This window comes from Hydra vulgaris, chromosome 13 (assembly GCF_038396675.1).
Source record: "Hydra vulgaris chromosome 13, alternate assembly HydraT2T_AEP".
Lineage (NCBI taxonomy): Eukaryota > Metazoa > Cnidaria > Hydrozoa > Anthoathecata > Hydridae > Hydra > Hydra vulgaris.
Window position 1 is genome coordinate 50,439,423 of NC_088932.1, and position 25,578 is coordinate 50,465,000.

The window sequence follows — 25,578 nt, forward strand, 5'->3', positions numbered from 1 at the left end:
AAATTCACCCAGTTTTTAAAAACGGTGATTGTTCTTCTGTTTGCAACTACCGTCCTAAGTCACTACTCCGTGTCTTTTCAAAAATATTTGAAAGAGTAATTCAGTTCAAAACGTTGAACTGACGGAACTCGTTTCTACATTTGCGAAAACGTTGAACTGACGGAACTCGTTTCTACATTTGCGAAAACGTTGAACTGACGGAACTCATTTCTACATTTGCGAAAACGAAAGAGCAAAAAGTAAAGTTTTGAAATTATATTATTATATTATAATTATTTAATTATATTAATTAAAATAATTATATTATTATTATATTATAACGTTACACAAATATACGCTTATATATGATTATGCATATCTATATTCTTCTGAATACTAATACATAATGTAATAATATAACTTTAGCTTAGTAAAAGTTAGTTGGGAGGGTAGTGGCTAGTGACAGGGTATCAACTACTCTGTCGCCGCCACTGATTGATGTGGTTATACACAAACACTTGTAAAAGGTTATGACGATAAGATCAGTACAACCTTCTTTAAGAAAGCTTGTTTGTATTAGTCAAAGTGATTTATTTACTATTAAAGTAGATGTTAACTAAAAAAAAAATGTTTAGAAATGAAGAATAACTTGAATACTGCGATAAGAAATGAATAGTTGAATAACTGTCAAATAAAAATTCAAAATAAAACTCAAGTAAGCTTACGGAAAAGATCAACATGCTTATATATAAATTTTTTAACATTTTTAAAAAACAATAGCCCATCCCTTACCTTTTCCATCATTTTTAACAAAATCTTTCTGCTATCATTGTTAACAAGTCATCAGTAGAACAAGAGGATCAAAATCAGTATTGAGTAATTAGTTGAAGATAAGATATTAGTAAGGATGGGGTTCAAAATTAATTTTTTTTGGATTTTGCGTAGTTTAACCACTTTTTCTTAATTAATTTTTTATGCTGATTTCGAGTTAATTAATACTTTTTTTTTCATTATAAACACTTGGCCTTCTACTTCAATTTCAATTAAAGTGGTTACTTTGAACAACAATTTTGAAAACAATCATTTGTTAAACTAAATGAAATCGTTGTTATTATCTATTAAAATCTGTGGTAAATACTTTTCTTTTCGTTTTATTAATAAAATACGTTATTACTATGTGTAGTTATAAATACAACAAAAAATTAGGCATTATACATGATACTACACCATATAAGAAACAATTTGTAACAATTACTAGTAAAAGTGCGAAATAACTTCATTGCAACCATGGTGCAGTGATTTGAGTTCTTTCTCAAAATCAAGAGGTCTGAGGTTCGATGTTAGCTCAGATCAGATAAGCGACATTGATAAAGAAGAATGTGTAAACTTCCTAGTTAAATTGCTCTTCCACGGTGATTTGTGATCAGACGCTAAGTTCTTCTTGGAGCACCTTAATAACTAAAAAAAAAGTCATTGTATGTGATTGTGGATTGTTGTTAGAACTTCCCAAGTTAAGTAGAAACTTTAAATTGTTAGCTTATTCTTCTATAGACCCAAGGCAACGTTTTTTTTGTATTTTTATCATTATGATTTTAAATAAAGTGGATCTTTGCAGCAATCACTTACTATTTTTTGATTATTACTAAAATAAACACCCCATTCATCAATCGTTTTTGACATTTAACATATCTTATATGTTTTTCAGTATTTTTATTGACATCTGATTTGTAAGTAAATGGGCTACCTTGTAATTTCAAACAAGCTAAGATGTAATATCTCTTGGACACCTAATGTAAAGGTTACAATTATTTTTTTGCCAACCCGCTCTGTCTCAGTTGTTTCTGTCACTTATTCCAACTGTATTTTATATTTTTAAATTTTTTAACAATGAGACACATTTTATGAAATATTTCTAAATTACCTAAATCTTGATTTCTCAATGGTTTGGATATTTAAGTATATTACTGCGAGGAATTTTGTAATCGACAGTATTTCCGAAGCCGGTTGCAATGAGTGCCACTCTGAAGCTTAAGTTCAATGTTATTTGTAATTGTTTTATAAATTGCAAAAACCTGATTAGAAACGTAATACATCAGTTATTCCATTATTGCATTTTTTTTCCAAACCCATAATACCTATTTTCTGTTCAAGAAATATAGCTAAATTTTGCTAAACTATTTACAAGAATGATACAATCATCCAAGTTTTTTTGATACGTATATAAGAACTGCTTCTACGACTACCGAGCAGTCAATCTTATTTAATGAAAATATCCGAAATATAATTTATTGTTGACTTTATGAAAGACAAGTACAAAAACAACCCAGAGTAAAGGCAATTTTGTTTAAAAAAAAATTCTTCTATTACTGGGAGATTTCTAGAAAAGTTTATTAATTTTGAATTATTTGTTAACCAGCTTATGATTTATTTATTTATTACTTCTTGTTGCAATATATTTCATTTTAATCGGTATCTAAACTCAGTTTACAAAATTACAATTTTTACTCAAATAAGACTTACTTTTGTTTAAACGCGACTTTTATTCATTTTAATACACCTATCCGATCGGAAAAAACGCGTGGAAATATTGAGGTCTGGATCCAAATTGTCTGGGTAAAATAAAAATAAACTTTTACGTACAAAGGATTTTTAACCTAACATTGAGCTTTCCTTTTGTTTAGGTTATTTATCGTAAGATAAGCTCATAATGGATTTAGATTTAATTAATAAAATGAAAGTTTATGAATTAAAGCAGTATTTAAGATTTCGAAATTTGCGTGTTTCTGGAACATAGAGGGACTTGGTTGCTCGTGTATTTTCTGCAATGGAAAACTTTATTGAGCCTGTACTAACTGCTACCGAGGCGGTCGAAGAACTTAAAGATGAATATCAAAAAAAAACTTTTAATTAACATGCAGTGATCCGTTTATCTTATTAGATGGTTGGTTACCTGAGGAGGACAGTATTAAACAATGGCAAATGGTTTTGTATGCAGATATTTTTAACTATTTGATGTTTAACCCATCTGAATTAGGCAGCAATGACTTAAATGATTATAAAAATTCGAAAGCTTTTAATTTTTATAAATCAGACTGCCTTCAAAAACTCTCATATCACTGTATAAGTTAGGAAAGTCCATTTTGTGCAATAAAAGGTGAATGCAGACATTCACAACGTATTAATGACACAAGTCATAAACTGTGGTTGGTTATAGAAAAAGAAAATGAAAAAATCCGATCTTGTGGCTGTGCATGTATGGCAGGAATGAGCCAAACATGTAACCATGTTACTGCAGCAATGTTTAGAATTGAAGCTGTAAGAATGGGCTTAACAAATCCGGCTTGCACAATGGTTTCAAATCAATGGCTTCCAAATCGAAAAGACATTTTACCTGTTAAAATTAAAAATCTAGATTTTAGCAGAGAAAATTTTTCTCAACATTTAAAAAAAAAAAAGACCACTTGAAAAAAAAAAGACCACAATTTCTAATTATTCTACTAAATTTAATTTTCAGGATGTTGCAAAAGCATTAAAAGAAATAGCGTCTAATTCCATCATTTTTAATGCTGTCTCGAAACCAGATATTGACTTTAGTTTAGAAGTAGCAAACGACATTAGGACTTGCCAATCAAATCTAATGAGTGTTACCGATATACTGGTAATGTCAAAAGATATATTATCACATGAAAAAAATATTTAACACTTCATACGACGCTTAAAAATATTAAAGAAATTGAGCAGTTGACCAAAGGACAAAATAGAAATAAATACTGGTATGAATATCGAAAAAATGTTATAACAGCTTCAAAAAGTTATGATATTTGGACAAAAATGAACAGATTAAATAAAATTGATGCCGATATGTGGGAGTTAAATTATCGTATATCTGGCATGTCATTTGTCAAACATGCCTGCAATAAAGTATGACATGGGAATGGAACAGAATGCTGTTAACTGTTTTTATGAAATTTTAAAAATCAATCATAAAAGTGTAGCAATGCATGATTGTGGATTATTTTTAGATAGAGATATTCCCTTCATTGGTGGTAGTTCTGATCGTATTGTTACTTGTTTGTGTTGTCCACCTGCATGTCAGTCATATTATATGCAATGCCTTGTACAAATGGCTGTTACAAGGCACCATCACTCATATTTTATGGTGTGGACACCTCATGGAAATTTTTTTGAACATATAACTTATTGACAATAACAAATAGGAAGAAATGAGCAGCCGTGGCGCAGTGGTTAGAGTTCTGGCTCAAAACCCAGAGGTCCTAGGTTCGACGCCAGTTCTAGCCCAACAAGCAACATTGGTACGGAAGGAGGCGTGAACTTCCTGTTAAATGCTCTCCCGCGGTGCTCTGTGATAAGACCGTAAAGACTTCTGGAAGCACCTAAAATAACTACTAAAAAAAAAAATCAAGTGTAAATTTATAGACCATTACTATAAATATCATTTAGGCACAATTTTCATTCAACACTAAGCTTTGTTGAATAACTAGAAATTGGATTAAACTTGTTATGCAAACTGCCTACAAGTGGTTATTCAACTTATAATCAACCAATCTTTATGGCTTGTGTCATTAATACGTTGTGAATGTTTCAAAGCGATAATGGTTGGGAAAACCATTGGCCATTGTTTAATACTGTCAACTTCAGGTAACCAACCATCTAATAAGATAACTGATCACTGCATTTAACATTTTTAGTTAAAATGCGGTAGTGGTGTAGTGGTAAAGCGCTCGCTTCATAAGCTCAACTTGTTTCTCCGGCCTTGTTCGTCAAGGTTCGTGTTTCGGAGTTATAGAATTGAGAGAGGGTTATAACCACTATTAAGTAGCCTCCTCATCTGCAGTGACCTTCTCGGCCTTGAGGAAGTGAATAACAAAAAAAAAAAAAAAAAAAAAAAAAAATATTTCTTGATATTTATCATTAAGTTCTTAGATTGCTTCAGTAACATTTAGTACATGCTTATTAAAGATTTCCACTGTTACAATATATAGCAGTTTGTTTTTAATTTGATAAGGAAAAATAAATATGGCTACATTTCCAGAAATTTCTGTTTTTTTCTATTTAAATTCTGATTTGGGCTGCCTTAGCTCCCTTAATTTGCATTTCAACCCCCCTCCCTCCCCAACGATAAAAGTGACAACTATGTCAAAACTATATGACTGTTCCTTTTTTATGTTACCGAAATGCTGGGATTGTCTGATATCAATCCCGGCATTTCGAGAACGAACGTGCAGGGCAATTAACGCCCCTTTTTGTAGCAATCGCCCTCTCCTTCTACCATTTGTCCCCTGTATCGAGTAAATTTTGTTATAAAGATCAAGCATATATTTATTTGCTACTATAAAGTGCCTCTTTTTTGAAAAATGATTCCCCCCCCCCTCCCTTCCTCTAAAATATTTCACGATACGGGCCTCTATGGTTCGTTAGTTATAGCTGTTTAAAGTGGGAATTACGGCTTAATAAAAAAATTTTTCCCTATGGACTCCTAAGCATGATATATCGTTAGGAAAGTAATTCAACGCGAAGTAAATTTTTTCTTAGTTCGTTACGTATAATTATTAATGCTGGATTAGAAAGGGGCGAGGGAGGCGAAACTTGTTGCTCTTAAGTTTAGGCCAGGGAGGCCAAGTTTTTAGGTCTTTTTTGTTCCCACGCTTTAATCATCGCAGTTTTTTGAAAAGTATCTTTATTTGACACTTTAATGACATTTTCATACACTCTCCCCTCCCCCACATAGTTTTAATATTATTAAAATTTGAAACATTAGTAAGTTTTATTTTTAGAAATAAGTTAACATTAATATTAACTCATTTAGAATTAATTTTGTGCTGTTTTTCCATTCACGCTAGCAAACGTGATCACTATTTTTTTGTGTTGTTCAACTTTTGTAACCTTAGCAGGCCATGAACATGGGCGGCGATCACCTTTTACTAATTGGCAAGTGAACGTGAACTGCCACCTCAATTTTTTGAGTTTGCGTACATACACTTGTTGAACATCACCCCTCCACCACCACCCCTTACTCACGTACGCAAATTACTCAGCTTAGGACACCTAACCCCTACCCCCTTGCCGCGTACGTAATATTATATGTACGACCCCTAAAATGATTGTTCCAAATACCTCTAAAATGGACACCTAGGAGGTCATGACCACTTAACTAACTTATAAACATTTTAAATTATCAAATAAAACAATGGTTTATCTAATAAAAACGTGGACGCGCGTAATAAGAATAAATAAAATTTAAGATTTTAGCAACTAAACAAAACGAGTTACTACCAGTGTTAAGCCTGCTCTGAAAAAGCAGAGGAAGGGGAGAGATTCCTGACCCGAGACTTGCTGGGGTAAAAAACGCATACCAAAATTATTAGCCTCTTTTTTTCGGAAAATATACAAATACAAGAATTTAATGTTCATGAAGGTTTGAAAAAAGATCTGTAACTGTAATCTTCCATTCAATCTTTATTGTTTTCCAAGTTCTTTAAAAAAAATTATAGAGAAAGAGAAAAGTGAAAAAGTTTTATTTAAAAAACGACTTTAAGATTTTATATTTCCACCTCTTGAATTATTGACCAATACAGGTTTCAAGTTACAGAGTACTGCACAAACCCTCACAATATCATCAACATGACGTAACATTGTTAGAGGAAAAACATTCTTTAAAATTCTATACGTTTTTATTCTATTAATGACTCGTTCAACTTGTTTTCTTAAGTTGGCTATTTTTTTAGTTTTTTTACATTCAGATGCATTTATTTGACTTTTGAGACGAGCACCTGGAGGGATTATCAAAGTACAAAATCTTGAAAAAAGTTCTTCCTGAATTTGAAATCCACGATCTACCATGACTTCATCGTCAAGCTCTAACAAGTCATAAAAACCACTGTCTTTTGTTGTAAAATTATCTGAACATCTTCCACCATAACAATCAGATAATAAAGTGATAAAACCACTTGGCAAAATTCAAACAAGAAACTTAAACGTATTGTGTTGTTTATAATCAGACCAAGTTGAGGTTTGTGCTAAAAGAGACTTAGGTCGTTCAATAAAAACTTTAGTACAATCAATAATCACACAACACTTGTAATAACCTGCATTCTTAAACACTCTAGGCAAACTTTCCCTGATGGTTTCACGTGGAAACCATACAATAAGAGCACTACCTAACAGACTGCTTATAAGTTTAATCCATGTGGTAAATGTGTTAGAAGAAGTAGAAAGAAAAATTCCAAATCGTTCTGTAAGGTCTTCATTAAGAATACCAAGACGAAGTCGCACAAGTGTTAAAAAAAATTCGTCACGATGGGAAAGTTTTCTATATATTTAGTTGACTGAAATCTGTGCTTTAATTTGCTAGTATTCTGAACATGTTTTGGTCCTCGCCAGTAATTAAGCTTTTATAGAAATGGTATAATAAGTAAGAAGATGGCAAAAAATAAAGCTATTGTAGATATTCCTGTATAAAAGTTCATTCTTTTGTCTGTAACTTTGTTGCATGAAAAAATCAATAATTTCTTAGTTTGATTAACTTGTTTTTGGTTCAATTTCTTCTTGATTTTTTTTTTTCATGAGAAGAAACGAGACTTCTCCCTGAAAGACTTTTTGCAGGTCAAGTGGCAACCCTGATTATGATGGTGGACATGGTTCAACAATCTACTTTGTAATTTTTGAATCAATTATGTACTTTATTTTTCGAGTATATTAAGCCGAGCGACGGGAGTCTAAATAATCCTTATTTGAGTAGAGTGTTTTCTTAGCGTATAGTTCATGTTTGTATTTAACAGCAGATTTGCATTTTAATTAAAAAAACTAAGAAATTTAATGTGTTTGTGAATATTTTTGATTCAATGTAGAAATTTGTTAAGCTCGTTTCCAACTAAGGTTAAAATACTTTTTCTTATAAGGGAAAATATGATTATAATTTGCCGTCAAAAAATAACTGTATAATTTTATTAGCACATAAAATTATAGTTATATTGCATTTAAAAGATAAAATTTGATAGAAACAATTTTTTAAATAAAACTATCGATAACATCTAAGTTGTCGAAAATTTAGAGACACATATAACATTTAAAATATACAAAATATATCTCCCAAAAGTATACATTGAACAAATAAACTGAATTTAGAAATTAATCTGAAACCTCAGCAAAGTTTTACCGTTAAAATTATTTCTTTTTTACAAACATATTGTAGATATATATTTAGCATTATTTGATACATTTAGCAGAACAAATTTTCACTCAAATGTAAATAAAAATGTAAAACCAAAAAAAATTTCATAAATATTAAATAATATTCTAAAATTTAACAAATTGAATTAGTAACGAAGCTCTTCATCTAACATATCTAATGAGAAAGCCGAGTCATTTTCAATATTCCACAGAAGCTCTTCATCAGTGATACTTGTCTCAGAAATCAGAGTTAAAAGGTCTACATAAAAATAAAAACATTTTTTTTCCATTACCATACAAGAATTATGCTTGAAAAACAAAAAACAATGATACAAAAAACATAGATAAAACAATCTGAAAACTTTTCAGTATCCGATTCTATCAGATAACGAAACTCACAAAAGTTTTTAAAAAACTCATCAATGGTGATATTTCTTGTTTAATAAAAATATCAGGAGTTTAATGAAAAAAGTTATTAACTTGTTTTCCTTACAAAAGCAACCTATTTTCATTAACAAATTCTTGTGTGTGTGTGTGTGTGTGTGTGTGTGTGTGTGTGTGTGTGTGTGTGTGTGTGTGTATGTGTCGGTAATGAGATGAAAGAATTTGACTTGATTGTAATTTAAACATAAGTGGTGTGCATTTAAATATACGCGACTTATATGGTATATGACAAAAGCACATGTGATGTTAGATTAAAACATACCCAACGTTTGATTAAAACATATGTTGCGTGATTGAAACATGACATGTAATAAAAATACATGTGATGAGTATTAAGGGTTGTTTATATGAATCGGGTTAGCCCAGTTAACCAAACTGACTAAAAAAATAATAACATAAAATAAATGTTTAGATTGAAACTTTAATTTACATTTGAATTACGCATTTTTTTATTTATGTAATTGTTTAAAAGCAATCGGAAATGTTTTTGATTGGATAAAAGAAATTGTGTGATTATACATGAGATACATTTATGAGTAGCGCTGGCTCACTTGTTTGTGTTTATATAGAAAAAAAATTTCTCACCTGAGTGGAATCCCACTGAAATTAAGCAAGATCTCAGTTATCCGGGCTAGCCCGTTTGTCATGTGAACAAGTTTCATTTTTATAGGTAAATATTAAACATGGTGAAATCTCGTTCAAGTGAGTCAGCCCAGGTAACCGGGGCAGCCCATCTCATATAAACAGTCCCTTAGAAACACATGATGTGTAACTAACCCACATTTAACATGGGTATGAAACAAATTTAGAATAGGATTAAAACACTTAATTAAGAAATACCTTGGTCAGGAATATCGTAATTTGATTTCTCAAATATTTGGTGTTGTAGATTGGTAACAATAGCTTGAAGATTCAACGAATCATCTTTAGAGAATGTCATATTATACGTGGGTTGATAGTTCATCGCTTTCTCCACATAATCAGGTAATTTAATTTTGTAATCTTTTACATGCACCAATATAAAACAAAACAATAAATTTAGAAACATAATACTCAACATATTCTGTGAAAATCGGTAGTCGATAAAACGCGAACTGCAAACCAGTTAAATGCCAACTTTTTAGCAAACCAAGAAATTATATTTTAATGACCACTATAGTTATGATATTTAAAAAAAACGTTTGCTCTTTAATTCTTTCATTTAAATTAAATACAATAAAATTAGATTTATATTTTTTTATTCATATTTTATTTCTACTAAATTAAATAAAATTTATGCTACTGCTCAAAGTCTTTAAAGCAAAGTAAACAATTTAACGGCAAACGGAAAATAAAAAATATTACATTATTGACAACCAATAGGACTATGGTTCGCAAAAAAGTTCGTATTTTATCGGTTCGCAGTTCACATTTTACCGACTATCGTGAAAATCTATTTATTTACAAATGTTTAAACAGGATAATTACTCAATATTTAAATACTGTTTTTTATTTTGTAATAATATAAAGTTAAAAACTACAAAAAAGTTAAAATTTAAGTTTAGAAGATATAAAAACAATTAAAAAAGACGACGCACAAAAAACGCAAATTTGAAAAAACATTTTGTAAGAAAAAAAATGCGGAAAAATCCCGAAATTTATTTCCCTCATATTTGTCTTAACTTAGCTTTAAACTAATGACTTATCTCAATTTTTTGAAACTGTTTTTTTGTATGGACAATGACTGAAAAAGTTTAAAAACATATATACTGCAAATATATATTTAAACTTGTAATAACTTTTCGTATATCCGGAAAAACTAAAAATTTAAAGAAACACCCGTTTTACAATAAAACCTTACAAACATGCTAAAAACAAACTATTGAGTTGTTCGTAAAGATGGAGATTTGAATGCTCTAGCTATTAACAAAAAAAAATTGCAAAAAACATTTTGATCTATGAATTCCTATGGAAAACCTTTTGTGTGCTTCTAGTGTTTACGGTGTTAATTAAATAACTGTAGAAATTATTAAATTTTTTAAAACTGCATTCTATATATGAAATCTAAGATTTCATATAAAGAATGCAGTTTTAAAAAATAAGTTGATCTAACACATTTTAATTATAGATATTATAGTTTGTGTTATAGATCACAATGTCACAATGAACCACAGTGACCGCCAGGTTTGAAGTCTCCCCACATCAGATTTTTTTTTATAAATATTTAGTTGTATATATGAAAATAAATATTTGGTTAGTAAAAACCTCTAGGGGAATGGAAAAATGTATGAAAATCAAAGAATAAAAATTATAATTTTTAGTTAAAAAACATCCGCCATTTTCAGAAAAAAAAGGCTATAATTTGCTAATCAAATATCGGCGTAGTTTGATTTTAGACATACTCTGGTACACAACGACAAGTTTTATTAAATGGCGGTCAACAATCTATGTGCTGTTTGTTTTAAAATCTTTGGTAAAAAGTCAGCAAAGCTTCATAAAATATCTAAAGCTATTGAAGAAAAAATAAAAACCTTTATTTGGGATAGCTATGATCAAAATTTAGCAAACCATCCTAAAGTTATTTGTAGCAATTGTTATAAAAACCTTTATTGTTTGGAAAAAAACGATACAAAATACCTTGATAAGTGGCTAAAGCAAATTTCTCAGGTTAGTTGATAAAATTAATAAAAAACTATATTTAAGACTTAGTGTTTAATTAAATAAAGTTGTTTTATTTTTTATTAATTTTAAAAAAAGAAAGAGCTGTGTCTCAATGAACTTTAATAAACTTGAAAAAAAACAACATTTAAACAGCTTGTTTTAGGAACTAATATGTCATCGATGTGTTTATTTTTATTGTGTTATATTTTTTATATTACTAATTTATATAGCTTTAGATTTTTTTTTTGATTAGATAAACCGTCAAGATATCAGAAGAACTTCAGATGTTTCAGAAATATCAAAAGATATTAACATTATTACTTCTAAGTTAAATGAAGATAAAAATGAAAGGATGTGCTTAAAATGTTATGGAGTTGTTAAGTCAGGCATTATTCATCTTTGTAGTGATGTTCAAGCTGTGAAAAATTTAGTTAATGCAGCATATGCATTAGGATCAGCAAGTGCAGAACGTGTCGCTTCAAGTATTTTAAAAACAAAAATGGAAAAGGAAAATATTTTTAGAGGTGAAAAATTCACAATTGCTACTTATGGGAAACCATTAACTATTGTTGCCGGAACTACTGACAATAAATGTGACCGTGCTAATTTTAGTCAAGTATCTTTTGGAACAATCATTGAGCTTATAAAATGTTTAGAACTATCTCAGTGTAAAACCAAAAAAATGTGTTCTATATTTAGAAAAAGTCTCGGCTTTCAAAGTAGCATTGAAGGAAATATTGTTAAAAAATTAGAGGCTTTAAAAGCAGAAATGAATGAATATTTTTCATGTAAAGAAGAAGAATTTGTTGAAGCTGGTGATATAGTAAATAAATCAATGGTTTATATTAAAGATATTGATGAATTTATACATGATATAATCACTGAAAGGAATATTGACCCTCTTTCTACAATTGTAAGAGTTGCTGTGGATTCTGGTCAAGGTTTTTTAAAGGTCACTATGAATGTTTTTAATCCGCATGATAAAACTAGTAACCAACCTGACCTTGATGACTCTGGAGTTAAGAGTTAAGCGTTGTTTTTTTGTTGCTATTGTAGAAGGAGTGTCTGAACACAATGGAAATCTTAGAAAATTAGTTGATACTCTTAATCTTCAAAATATTAAGTATTCTGTTGCATTTGATTTAAAGTGTGCAAACTCAATGTTTGGCATTACAAGCCATGCTGGAAAATATAGTTGTTTGTGGTGTGAAGGAGAGAGTCTTTTGGATGGTGGAGAAAAACGAACTCTTGGTTCCCTCGATTATCATTACAGTAAATACACAGAAGCTGGAAAACCAAAATCAAAGATGGCTGATTATAAAAATGTTATTAATCCAAGATTATTATATCTTGAAGAGGATCCAGACACAATTATTGAAAATTTAGTTCCAGTACCTGAGTTGCATACATTAATCGGAATAGTTACAACTTTTGGAAAACTATTATCAAAACTATGGCCTCAAATTACATATTTTTCAAATTACATATTTTTCAGAGGTTACCATGGCATTGGATTTGATGACAACAATGCCAACAGACTTTTAGATAAGTTAGATGTTCTTTCTCGTGATATTGCTGATCAAGGAAAGCTTGATTTACTACCAGTAATTGAATGTTTAAAAAGTTTCAATCAATGAAGCAAGCCACCTTTGGAGAAAAAGTTGGTGATATTGAATCTGTTGTTTTCCAATTCAAGATGTCTTATGCTAATTTAAGGGAATATATTAATACTTACTTTGAAAACATTTCTTTGAATATACCGTGGAAAGTTCATATTGCAGTTAACCATATTGTACCATTTCTAAAAAGTACCAATACTGATAATGGGCTTGACATTTACTCTGAACAAGCAGGTGAATCTGTTCATCATGAGTTTAAAAAGACATGGAATAAATATAAGAGACTACAAAGCCACCCAGACTATGCTAAACGGTTAAAGTCAAGTGTTGTGGAATTTTCAACATTTAATAAATAGTTAACAAGTTTACTGATCAATTTAATATATTTTGCTACACAACAATGTCAAAATTATTATTTACAAAGTATTTTAATAGCATTAAAAATACTTTTAATTGAGTATTGATAAAATAGAATGCTATTTTTGTATTTCAAAGCTTAGTCAAGATATTTTTCACATTAAATGCATTTTGTTGTTGTTTTTATACCTACATTCTTTTCTTTGTAATCTGTTATATAAATGTTCTAACACTTTTTTAATGCCTTTATATTATGGTAGTACACAAGTACAGAGTAAAAATTAGGTTTCTTCATGAAATAATGTGAAATATATGAACTTCAATAAGGTTAACGCTGTACCGCCCCTCCCCTTTTATCTAAAGTTTAGATGTGTAAAAGTTTTATTCTAGCCATTCCTATGGAGGTTCTTAATACCTTTACTTAACTTATATACTATGTTACTTCTTAATAAGAAAAAAAAATTGGATGTGGGGAGACTACATCACTGTGAACCACAAAAACCTGGCGGTTATTGTGGTTCACAGTGATGTAGTTTATGATGTATTTTTAGGATATTTGAGGTGAAAGTGTTTAAGGTCGGCAATATATTGCTGACCTCAAACACTTTCAAGTAAGCAGTTAGGTCTACGTTGCCAAATGCCGACCCTAATTCCGAGGGTTATATATATATATATATATATATATATATATATATATATATATATATATATATATAAAGTTTAAGTTGCAAAAGTATAAATGATGTTATATGACATAGTAGTTACCAGTACTTTCTTCATTCTTAAATATTTCTTTATTTGAAATAGACGGAGTATTTCAAGTGTATGAAAATGTATATAAACATAGTAACAGCAATTTTTTCTATTATTTATTTTTATTATTATGTTGCTAAAAACTACTAACACTTTTTCAGACTATTTTTTTAGCTTTAATAAGAATCTTGACTAATACTTCAAATAGTGATAATAGAGCTTTTTATTTTTTTATATTTAAAAAAACTGTTTCCCGAAAGTGAATCTCAAATGTTGATTATGATTCAATATCAAATTTTATTGCATCAACCAACTGGAATATTTTATTTCTGCATAAAACTGCAGATCAAATGTTTATTTTATCAATTTATAACAATTGTACTGTTTGCAAATATAATTCCCCAAGGTTAATAAAACAAGGAAAAAGTATATTATCCTTGGGTTACTCCACATATTAAAAACCTAATCCGAGCAAAAAAATCTGCTTCCCAGATAACACAAAACATTCAACAAATGTTGCAAACATTCAAGAATGTTTTATGAACATTCATAGAACGTGCTTGAACATTCACAACATTTGTCGAACATTCTCGAAAGTTTTGTGTTAGCTGGTTTGGTATATCAACTGCTCAACTAAATGGAAGAATAATAAACCTAAAATAAACTGCTATCTTCTCAATTGTTCCGTAAAAGCTGCAATATTTAAAGCAAAAAGAGCACATAAAAAAGAAATAGTATTAACCTCTATCTAAGTAATTTCTATCGCTAATAAAGTGATACTAACCTGAATAAACTTATAATGACAACTTGGATTTTTCTATTTCAGACATTATTAACTTACTTATCTAAACCCTTATAAATATTTTTTCCATTTACAAAAATCTTTCATATATTCTTTAATTCTGGAATACTACTCGCTCTCTAGTATTTAGCAAATTTAATTTATCTATAAAAAAAACGGAAGATAAATTACTTTCTGAAAACTATCAACCTATTTCACTAAACTCTGTTGGCTGCAACATTGTCAAAGTACTTGTAAAGAAATATAAAAATATACAAGTACTTGTAATAGAACAAAATCTTTAAGCACATTAACGATAATGAAATGCTGTCTGCAAATCATCATGGCTTTCTTCACCAAAAATTACATGTGAATAATCTAATAAGAACTTTTGATTTTATTTCATCTTCTACAACATTTCACCAGTTTGTTGATGTAATCTCAATTTCGCCAAAGTGTTGATTCTCTACTTCAAAACAGACTTATGTTAAAATTAAGATATTTTGGAATAAATGGGAAACAAAATAAAAAAGTACAATAAATCAATCCCTATAAAGCTCTACTAGAATGCGTAATTTAAGAGTCATTATTTGATGTAATCCCAAGTGGAGCAAACATTTTCGAACAGTTGCCTCAAAGTCCTTACAAATTCTTGGTATACAAAAAGACATTCACTTTCATTGATAAAAATAAGGCTCTCAAGTTATATAAAGCATTTATTAGACCACACCATAAATATATAGTGTCTATTTGGACTTCTTATTTAAAATCTGATAAAACCTTGGTTGAATCTATTCAATGCAAAGCAACAAAATTGGTTTCAAGCATGAGACATTTTTAATACTGTGAAAGACTAAGAAGATTGAATCTACAATCATCGACTAAGTGTTTTGGTTGGGACAGCGATAGGCTTAGGGTTATGATTTTTTTCCAGCATTTTACACATTGAAAATATCCTCTTTTTATCCGTGTCCTAAATAACATGTTATGATATAGGTTGCTCATTTTAAAATATAATAGTAGCGCTTATGTATATTTAACATTACCCATTAGCGGAGCAACTACAAAAAGATCCTTAAGCACATTAAAACACATTCAAAGACAACAATAGCACAAATCATTTTGTCTGCACTAGACCTAATAGCTACTGAAGCAGAAATAGCTCAGTTAAATTTAAAAGGTGTTATAGACCAATTTGGAGCTATAATCACAAGAAAAAAACTTTCATTAGATTTTCCCTTTAATAGACTTGCATAGTGTAACATTCTGGTTACTATTTAATTAAGACAAAATTGTATTTAAAAACAAGGTTTTTGTTTTCGTGTATAATTTTTGTCAAGTAAAGGGGGTTTAGCAGAGAAATAATTTAGAGGCCTGGATTAAAATTTTGCGAGGAGGCCTATTTTTTATCGTTATGCTACTGGCCTAAACACACCTTATTCTTTCACACGATGCCTCACAGATCCATTATTTGATCTAATCTCCAAGACAACAAAACTTACCATCACACACTACTTTTTCTACTACTTTTTATTTTAATCTCTTTTTCAACTTCTCTGCAACAAAAGAACATTTTCTTCACTTCAAAACCAACAATACTAGAAGCACCTTCTGTACTCTTGTGAACACTGTGCTTACAAACTGAACAAACATTAGAAGTTGACTTAACTACTTTCCAACACACTCCATATTGCCATTTTTCACTAATTTCTACTGGCTCAATCTCAAATTTAAAACACATAACTTTATTTTATTCATGTTTATCCTAGGCCCTTTTGCTTTTATTCTGTCTTTCTAACACTAAAACCTTAGTAATAACCTCTACAATTCAACATAACATTTGATTTGACTATTGTTGTTTTATTTCCATAAATAGTTGTGATAACTGTTACTAACCATTTTTTAATACCTAAATATCTAGAGCCTACCACACTAGGTCATTTTGTATTTTGACGAAAGCTTTTTTAAGGTCAATGAAACATTTTTCTTTTCTGAAAATTTTGCTTGAAATTGCCTAAAAATAAATACTGTATCTGTTATTCCCTTTCCTTGTCTAAAAAAAATTGCATGTTATAGATAGATACACTGCTTTATAAATTTTTTATTATTATTTAGATAGATACACTACTTTATAATTTTTTATTCTTTCTAAAACCTTCATTACTTGGTCAAGCCATTTTATTCTTTAATATAAACCACATTCTAGTGCACCTGTGTCTCCTTTATAAACCTTTAATATCCAACTTTTCTTCTAGTCATTTTACAATTAGTTATGTACAATTGAATTACAAAGATCTAACACCCTCTGAACACCCAAATCTCCTGAATTCTTTAAAAATCTACTTCACTACAGGTTATTGGTTTTAATGGTTCACTAACCTTATTCACTTTAGAAAAGTTGGAAGGTAATAACTATGCGTAAAAGGTATTTATAATTAAAAAACCTTTTTCCATTATAAACATCTTTTTTATTTTTTTATAGACTGAAAGATTCTTGATTAAAAGAGAATATATTTATACATATATATATATATATATATATATATATATATATATATATATATGTATATACGTATGTATATATATACATATAGAACTATATACGCATATATATTCAGTATATATATATATATATATATATATATATATATATATATATATATATATATATATATATATATATATATATATATATATATATATATATATATATATATATATATATATATATATATATATATATATATATATATATATATATATATATGTAAATTATGTTAGTGTATTTTACAAATAGAGTGCTCAATGTTCTTAAAGAACAGAGCAATAATTAATTAATTAGTAAAAAACACTTATCTAACTTTTATCTTCTACTCGGAGTTTCACCATTGCTGGATCATCAGGAAGAGTCCTCTTCCTGATGATCCAGCAATGGTGAAACTCCGAGTAGAAGATAAAAGTTAGATAAGTGTTTTTTACTAATTAATTAATTATATATATATATATATATATATATATATATATACATACATATATATATATATATATATATATATATATATATATATATATATATATATATATATATATATATATATATATATATATATATATATATATATATGTATGTATGTATATTCAGATAAGCACTGTGATATCACACTGAAATATCTGGCTGTCAGGGACTTCAGTTCATACATCAACTATTTTTTTCTTCTTTTTCTGGAAAAGCGGCATGCAAAAAAGATAAGCAAAACAAGTAAGCAAATGCTGATCTATATACATCATAGTTGATTTATGGTTTATGGGAGTAATTTATAAAAGTATAATTTTGTCATGAATATAAACCATTTTCTTTTTTTTTCTATTTTTAGATTTTGATTAGAAAAATTCTTGTGCAAACTACATTATGTAAAAATACGAAGTTAAGCTTACAAAGTGTGTTTTTTTTTTTTTTTGCAAAACAGTCACTGATTTTTTTTGTAGTGCTTTATATTTTAGCTATACATATGGCTAACAACTTTTCAATTTTATAATATAAATTATTGTATACTACGATAAATTTTTTGCTTTTAGTAGAGCAAAACTTTAGTATTATAAATGTAAATATAAATATTACATAATTATAAAATTATAGAATTTAGTAAAAAAAAATTTTTTATTTTATTTTAAACACAGATATGCATTGCAAAGGTATTTTTTTAATCTTTGGAGTGAATTAATCTGTAATACCACTATAACATTAATGACAATAAAGTAAAGTTCGCAAGGTTGTTTATAAAATAGAAGCATTATCATTGTATCTAAGATAAAAAGCGCAAAAGTCATATTCAAAATAAGCCTTTAAAACCGAAACCGAAATGAACCATATAAATTGCAATGCTTTTTAAAGACAGGGAAGGGTAGAGGACTCATCGAGTACAATATCATCATAAATATAGGAAGATCTAGATTATTGTGATAACGATTAGGGGAATATTGAGTTTTATCTGAGTTAAAGTTCACTAGGCAATCAGAATGTGATGGCTTCTAATCGAGACAAGAATAAATGATATTATCATCAGCGAACAATACCACTTTAGATGTAAGAATTTCTGAGAGATCATTAATGTAAATTAAAAAAAGTATAGGGCCAAGGATAGAACCTTGAGGAACCCCTGAAGTTACAGGAAATGAAAAAGAGTGCTTTTCATCGAGGACAACTTTTATACTACAATTGATAAGGAAGGATTCAATTATCTTAAAGATGTTACCTGATACACCATAAGAGGAGAGTTTATGGAGAAAACCAGCATACCAAACTTTATTAAAGGCTTTAGAAATGTTGAGAGTGATAGCCTTAGTCTCTCCACATCTATCTAATGCATGATAAAACCTATTGGTTATTACCGTTAACAAATCAGCAGTACAACGAGAAGATCAAAATCCATATTGATGATCAGAAAGTAAGTTATTAGATTCAAGATAAGAGATTAAGTGTTTGTTAAGAGATGCATTCAAAATCCTTGCTCATGATAAGAGGAAGACTAATGGGACAGTAGTTAGACAAGTCAGATTGCTCCCTAGAGTTTTTGAAAATATGGATAACAAATGCCACTTTCCAGCATGCTGAAAAACAAGACTCTGATAATCACTAATTAAATAGTTTAGAAAGTATAGACAACAGATCAACAAGACTATAACCGATATGTTGCTCAAACCACAAGTTGTAAAAGAGTCTAAGCAAGAAATCACTTTAGAAACAGAAGCTGGAGTCATTAGAATGTCAAGCAATTGATCAACCTGTTTGTCGGCTATATGAAGTAGGACATGATTAGTGGAATCAAAAGATGAGATTGATGAAGAGTTCTTAGCAAACAATTCAGATTTGTTTTTAGGTGGTTACAAAATCTGAACCATGCAAGAGAGGAGGGACAACAGATTTGCCCTTATTACAGACTGTTAAAGATTCTCCAGAAGTCTTTGGAACCTAATTTTTGAGATGAAATACGGGATTTTGTGATCTGAGAATAGCAGGCTTTGGCATTAAACAAAACTTTGGTTATTAGTAATAATAAACAGATCTCTATTTTCTGGAATTGTTTTGGCAATATGGAAGTAATGGTTACAATTAATGGAAAATGCAGCAGAAGTAATGGAAAATGTAGCAGAACAATGAAAGGAAAACTATGGAAAAGAGTGTGGCTTGATTTGGAATCATCAAGAGGGAATATAAGATTCCATGCCAGCCTGAATCCAAGAAATTACACAAGAAGCATATTTGTCAGCAGAAAGACGAAAGATTTCTACCCAAGGGTCACCATGAAGAAAATCATTGAAAGAGTTCCAGTCAGCTTTAAGTTAGTTGTACGAGGTACGATGATGAGGGGGATTCTGATGATAAAGAAGAATAAGATAATAGTTTTAGAGAGATCAAACCATGATCAGGAGCACCTAAGGGTGAATGTGGAGAAACTGAGCACTGACTAGGATCATAGACAAGATAGAAGTCAAGTAGAGAAGGTAAATGATTAGGATCGTCTGGAAAGTGAGTTGGAAAGTTGACTGTTTGTCTTAAAGATTAAGAAAGGCAAAAGTTGTGGGTCTTAATGCCTGCAGAGTCACTGACACTAGAGCCAAGTCTTTCAGTGTGATGAGCATTAATGTCACCAACCCCAACGATATTGGCTGATGGATAAAGAGAAAGGGCTTGGTCAATTTAATCAGAAATAACATCAAAAAGAGTGCAATCTTAAGATGAAGCATATGAAAGAATAGTCTGTGGATTAAAACCTAATTAATTACTTTCCCAACTAATTGGTGAATTCTTACAAATGTAAACGCCCAGGCCACGCATGTGAATTTAGGGAAGATAACAACCAACACCTAAGATTACAAGATGAGACAGCTGAACTCAAATTAGTCTCACAAAGGGCAATTAGGTCTGGCGAACTTTGCAAGAGATCAGACTCAACAGAAGAGAAGTTACCTCAAAGACCACGAATATTAGTGAATGATAGATTTAGAGAACTTAGTAAAGATGATTTTTGTGTTTTATAGTTTTTGGAACTTTGTCATTTTTTAAATTGGTTAAAGAAATTGACTCAAACCACAGATAGTATTCAGCACACTATCCAACAGTCCAAGGAATTGCCTCATTACTAATAATAAACCCAAAGCCATAACAAAGGGCTCTAAACATGGCCACACCACCCAACTGCAACATGGCACTGTTAGTACTCTAATATTTTACAGCCTTTAATGGAATAAGTCCTTCTGAGAGCTACTACAGAGTTTGGGAAATCTGATTACCAGCCAGCCTAGGTAGTAAATAATATAATGAGTTGCCTAATCATAAAAACAGAGACACAAGCAAAACCCATGCAACGAGTCAAGAAGATCTAGCATTCAACATCCTAAACTGGAAACAATGTATTATGAATACATCTACGCCAACCTGATTGATGAAGAAGGGGTGCAAAGCTTGTCAACAGATGGAAATTGTTTACCCCTTAAGCATTTGCTAAGAAGGCCTTCTACAAGAAAGTGGATGCATTTAACGTCTGCCCAAGATGAGTATTTCTATCGAGACACTACCTCTCGTCTTTTTTCAAACAAGAACCCTAAGGCAGGAGATGTGTTAGTCAGAGTTGGCATTTTCTAGTTATTGCCTAAAAAAGTATATTATACAAGGCAGCGGGACATAAAACAGGTTGTACTGGGTTACATGTTACCAGTACCAGGATTACTTGATCTAAATATTAGGATATTGCTAAACTAATTCCAAATAGTTATTGTCTATATAATATATTATGTTCAGAGATGCAGAGTCAAAAAAGGACTCCAGATTTACATCTATTTTTCCTGGTCTCTGGTGTCCAGAAGTTCTTAACTGTTAGTTGGCTTATGATCTGCTATAAAAAAAAAAATTAATGAGATTTAATGAATTGGAACTTATAGTTTTTAGGCCCCGAATACCGTAGTCCTTGCTGCCATTATACCTAAGGACTCAGGGCTCAAAAATTGATTGTTCCTTTTACCTAAAAGTCTTAATTTTTTTCCCATTAGTAGTTCATAAACTTTTTTATATTTTCAAAGCTCTGGGATATCAAAAACTAGGAAAATCTTTTTGTGACTTAAAAATTGGGAGTCCTTTTGGGACTCCCTATCCCTGATTATGTTATATATAAATAACAACAATTCAACTACAAGACAAATAATAGACAAACAAGATGTAAGCATTTAATAAGCGTAACTACTATAAGTTTAACTTTGCAAATAACACCCTTTTGTAATTATAGATTAAAAAATGTTTGAAGTATTTTAAACATTTAATAACTACTTAAATTGAAATTACTAAAATAAAGTTACTTAATGTTTAAAATACTTTAAACAATTTTTAATAAATTATTCTAGTATTTGCAATTTATAAGTTTATTAAATAAATATATAAACTATGTATGTGTGTGTGTATATATATATATATATATATATATATATACTTTATAATATTATTAAACTAACCTGCATCGTTATTTGGTGCAAGATACTCTATTTCGTCTGGTTCTTGATGTTTATTTTTAGATAATTTTATGCGCCTCTCTACATTTTGGGTATTTTTACTATCATCAAATATCTTGAATGTAGATGTTGCAATTTTAACTTTATTATTTGATTTGGCGCCTGCTGGCGTAACAAAAGTTGACTTTAATATTTTGGGCCCTGGTGTAAAAACATTACAATCTTTATCGTTTATCTTTTTCATAGAATGAATAGATTGTTTTGAAGTTTCAAATGACACTGTTTTAGGTTGATGAACATTTTTAATGTCCGTTAGAGCTTTTCGTTGAAAGTTTCCCCCTTTAGGATGCACTAAAAATATAAGAAACTGATTAACTAGTGCATTCATACAAAAGTTGGAGCATATATGTGACACACTGTTTTAACGCTTAGTGTATGCAGTGGCTTTAAATTATCTTTAAAGTAATAAGGTAATGTATTAAAAAATTTTGTTTAAAGTATTGGGTTCACAATAACTTTTCTGAAAATTCCTAAAAAGTTTAGGAAACTTCAAGAAGTTTCAACAATTTGGGTATATATATAGAGCATGAAACAACCTATCTGGTTGAACAAAATTATTGCATTACAACTTCTATATATCACAAAAATAGGCCATGTCAAAGAACATGCATTGCACTGTTTTGCATATAATATGTCTGACCATTCAGCAGCTGAAGGCACACAGATTATATGCAATCAAATAAATTAGGGTTCAGTATCTGAGGTTACAAGACTCAGCTAAAAATAAAATAGTTTATGAACCCCACCCCTGCAATTGCAAATTATAAGATTTAGTAGTTGATGGCGGGGGCTAGAAAAAAATTTATAATACTTAATATATTATAAATTTAGGCATAAATTTACTGATACCTAATGACACTGCAAGCCAAGCGAGGATGAGTTTTGGTTTATCAAACTAGAGATAAGGTTTATCAAACTAGAGATTAAATGAACTATTTGAGCAGAGCTCAAACGAGCTATCATTGAAATGAGCAAAGCTCATTTTAGCTTGGCTTGAACTTTTCTCTTTGCCTTGCTCAAACTTTGCTTTGAGCTTTGGTCAAAAAATTGTAAGTAGCATAGCTCATTTGAGCAGTGACCATGATAATATTTGTAGGAAAAAAAGAAAAGAAACACTCTCCCATTATTGCAACTTTACAATAATGGGAGAGTGGCTCAAACTTGGTAGATAAAGCAGATCCAGCTACATTTACAATGGAAGTCTCATATATATATATATATATATATATATATATATATATATATATATATATATATATATATATATATATATATATATATATATATATATATATATATATATATATATATATATATATATATATATATATATATATATATATATATATATAGGTAGTACCGCGCTCCACTTGTTTCTCCGTGCAGCTGCCTTGTCTGTCAAGGTTCGTGTTTGGAAGTTATGGAGTGGAGAGAGGGTTATAACCACAAGTAGTCTCATCATCTGTAGTGACCTTCTCGACCTTGGGGAGGTGACTTACTATATATATCTATCTCTATATATATATATATATATATATATATATATATATATATATATATATTTATATATATATATATATATATTATATATATATATATATATATATATATATATATATATATATATATATATATCTTTATATATATGTATATCTTTATATATATATATATCTTTATATATAGTAATTCACCTCCCCAAGGCCGAGAAGGTCACTACAGATGATGATATATATATATATATATATATATATATATATATATATATATCTTTATATATATATATATATATATATATATATATATATATATCTTTATATATATATATATATATATATATATATATATATATATATATATATATATATATATATATATCTTTATATATATATATATATATATATATCTTTATATATATATATATATATATATATATATATATATATATATATATATATATATATATATATATATATATATATATATATATATATATATGAGACTTCCATAAAATTAAATAAATGAGATTTCCAACCTTGTTGGAAGTAAATTAGAGTTTTTCTACAAATACTATTATTGACCATGATGGTATTTGTAGAAAAAAGAAAAAAATGCAAACATATAATAATGGGAGAGTGGTTCAAGCTTGGCAGAAAAAGTAGGTTTAATTACATTTACAATGTGCTTTTAGACTTTGTCTGAGAGTAAAAGGGTTGTTATTTGTGAATATAGGATTGCCAACAATATTGCAATATTTTTTGCAGTAAATAAATGATTTTTGTTGTCTAACAAAAATTGCGGATTTCGAGTCTAGACTTAAAATCCACAAGCCACTGAAAACCTTAGGCTGTTACAGAAGAGAGATCGTATTAAAAATCGGTTGTTTGTTCTAAGCAATCGAAAAGCCAAGACTTTTTGTTAAGACAAGAGTATAAAGTTGAGTTTTCAGCAAATAGACCCACTCAAGATGTAAAGTTTTCATGTAACAATCCAGGAGCAAAAATATATCCTTGTAGTACCCTTAAAGTTACTAAAAATGAAGAAGTCTTGACCTTCAAAAATAACTTTAATACAGTTAGAAAGAAATGATTCAATAATATCAAAAATTTTATGTAAAGAAACTAATAACAGAGTGAAGACTAATTGTAGAAAAATTGCAGAGGTCAAAGAGTTTTCTAGAGTTTTAAAAATTAGAACCATGTATTTAGCACTTTTTAATAGTTTAGCATAAATTAAAGAGAGTTCTGGAGCACACTTTTTTAAGACTATGCTGGAAACCTTGTCTGAAACACAATCTGTAGAAGCGTTTAATTAAGAATTAACTTTAGGATTGGAAGTCAGAGTGATTTGGATGTTTAACAATGGGTTAATCTGTTTAACTGGCATCACAGGAACAATATGGCCATTAGATTTAAGAGTCAAGTTAGAGAAAAAGTTCTTTCCAAATAACTTTACATCTATTCTAGGATAAAGTAAAAAGATCAGACCCGTGAAAAGTTGCGTATTTATGAATACATAATATGGATATAAACATATATGTTTGCTGTTTAACTAGATTCTTGCATACAATATTCTTACATATTTATATAAACTTTTATATTTATATGGTATAGTAATTGCCGAAAAGAAGATGATCAGATGGATGTAGTATGACTGTAACAAGACAAGAAAAGAAAGCATAATCTTAGACAGATATTAAAAATAAGGAAGGCTAAAACCTGATGATGATGATGATAGTGATTATAATGATCGTGATCA

At 29.3% G+C, this 25,578-nt stretch overlaps 1 protein-coding gene across 1 annotated transcript in view; it reads right to left on the reverse strand.

The window, feature by feature from the left end:
• Positions 1-8,225: 8,225 nt before the first annotated feature.
• The window catches only part of LOC101241831 (uncharacterized), a 19,426-nt gene continuing 2,073 nt past the window's right edge, over positions 8,226-25,578 (reverse strand). Inside the window, exons 2-4 of the mRNA XM_065816589.1 lie at positions 22,267-22,614; positions 9,454-9,615; positions 8,226-8,428 (exon numbers count right to left, since the gene is read on the reverse strand). Coding sequence (XP_065672661.1) covers positions 8,316-8,428; positions 9,454-9,615; positions 22,267-22,614 — 623 coding nt within the window. The 3' untranslated portion in view covers positions 8,226-8,315. The remainder of the gene's footprint in view (positions 8,429-9,453; positions 9,616-22,266; positions 22,615-25,578) is intronic.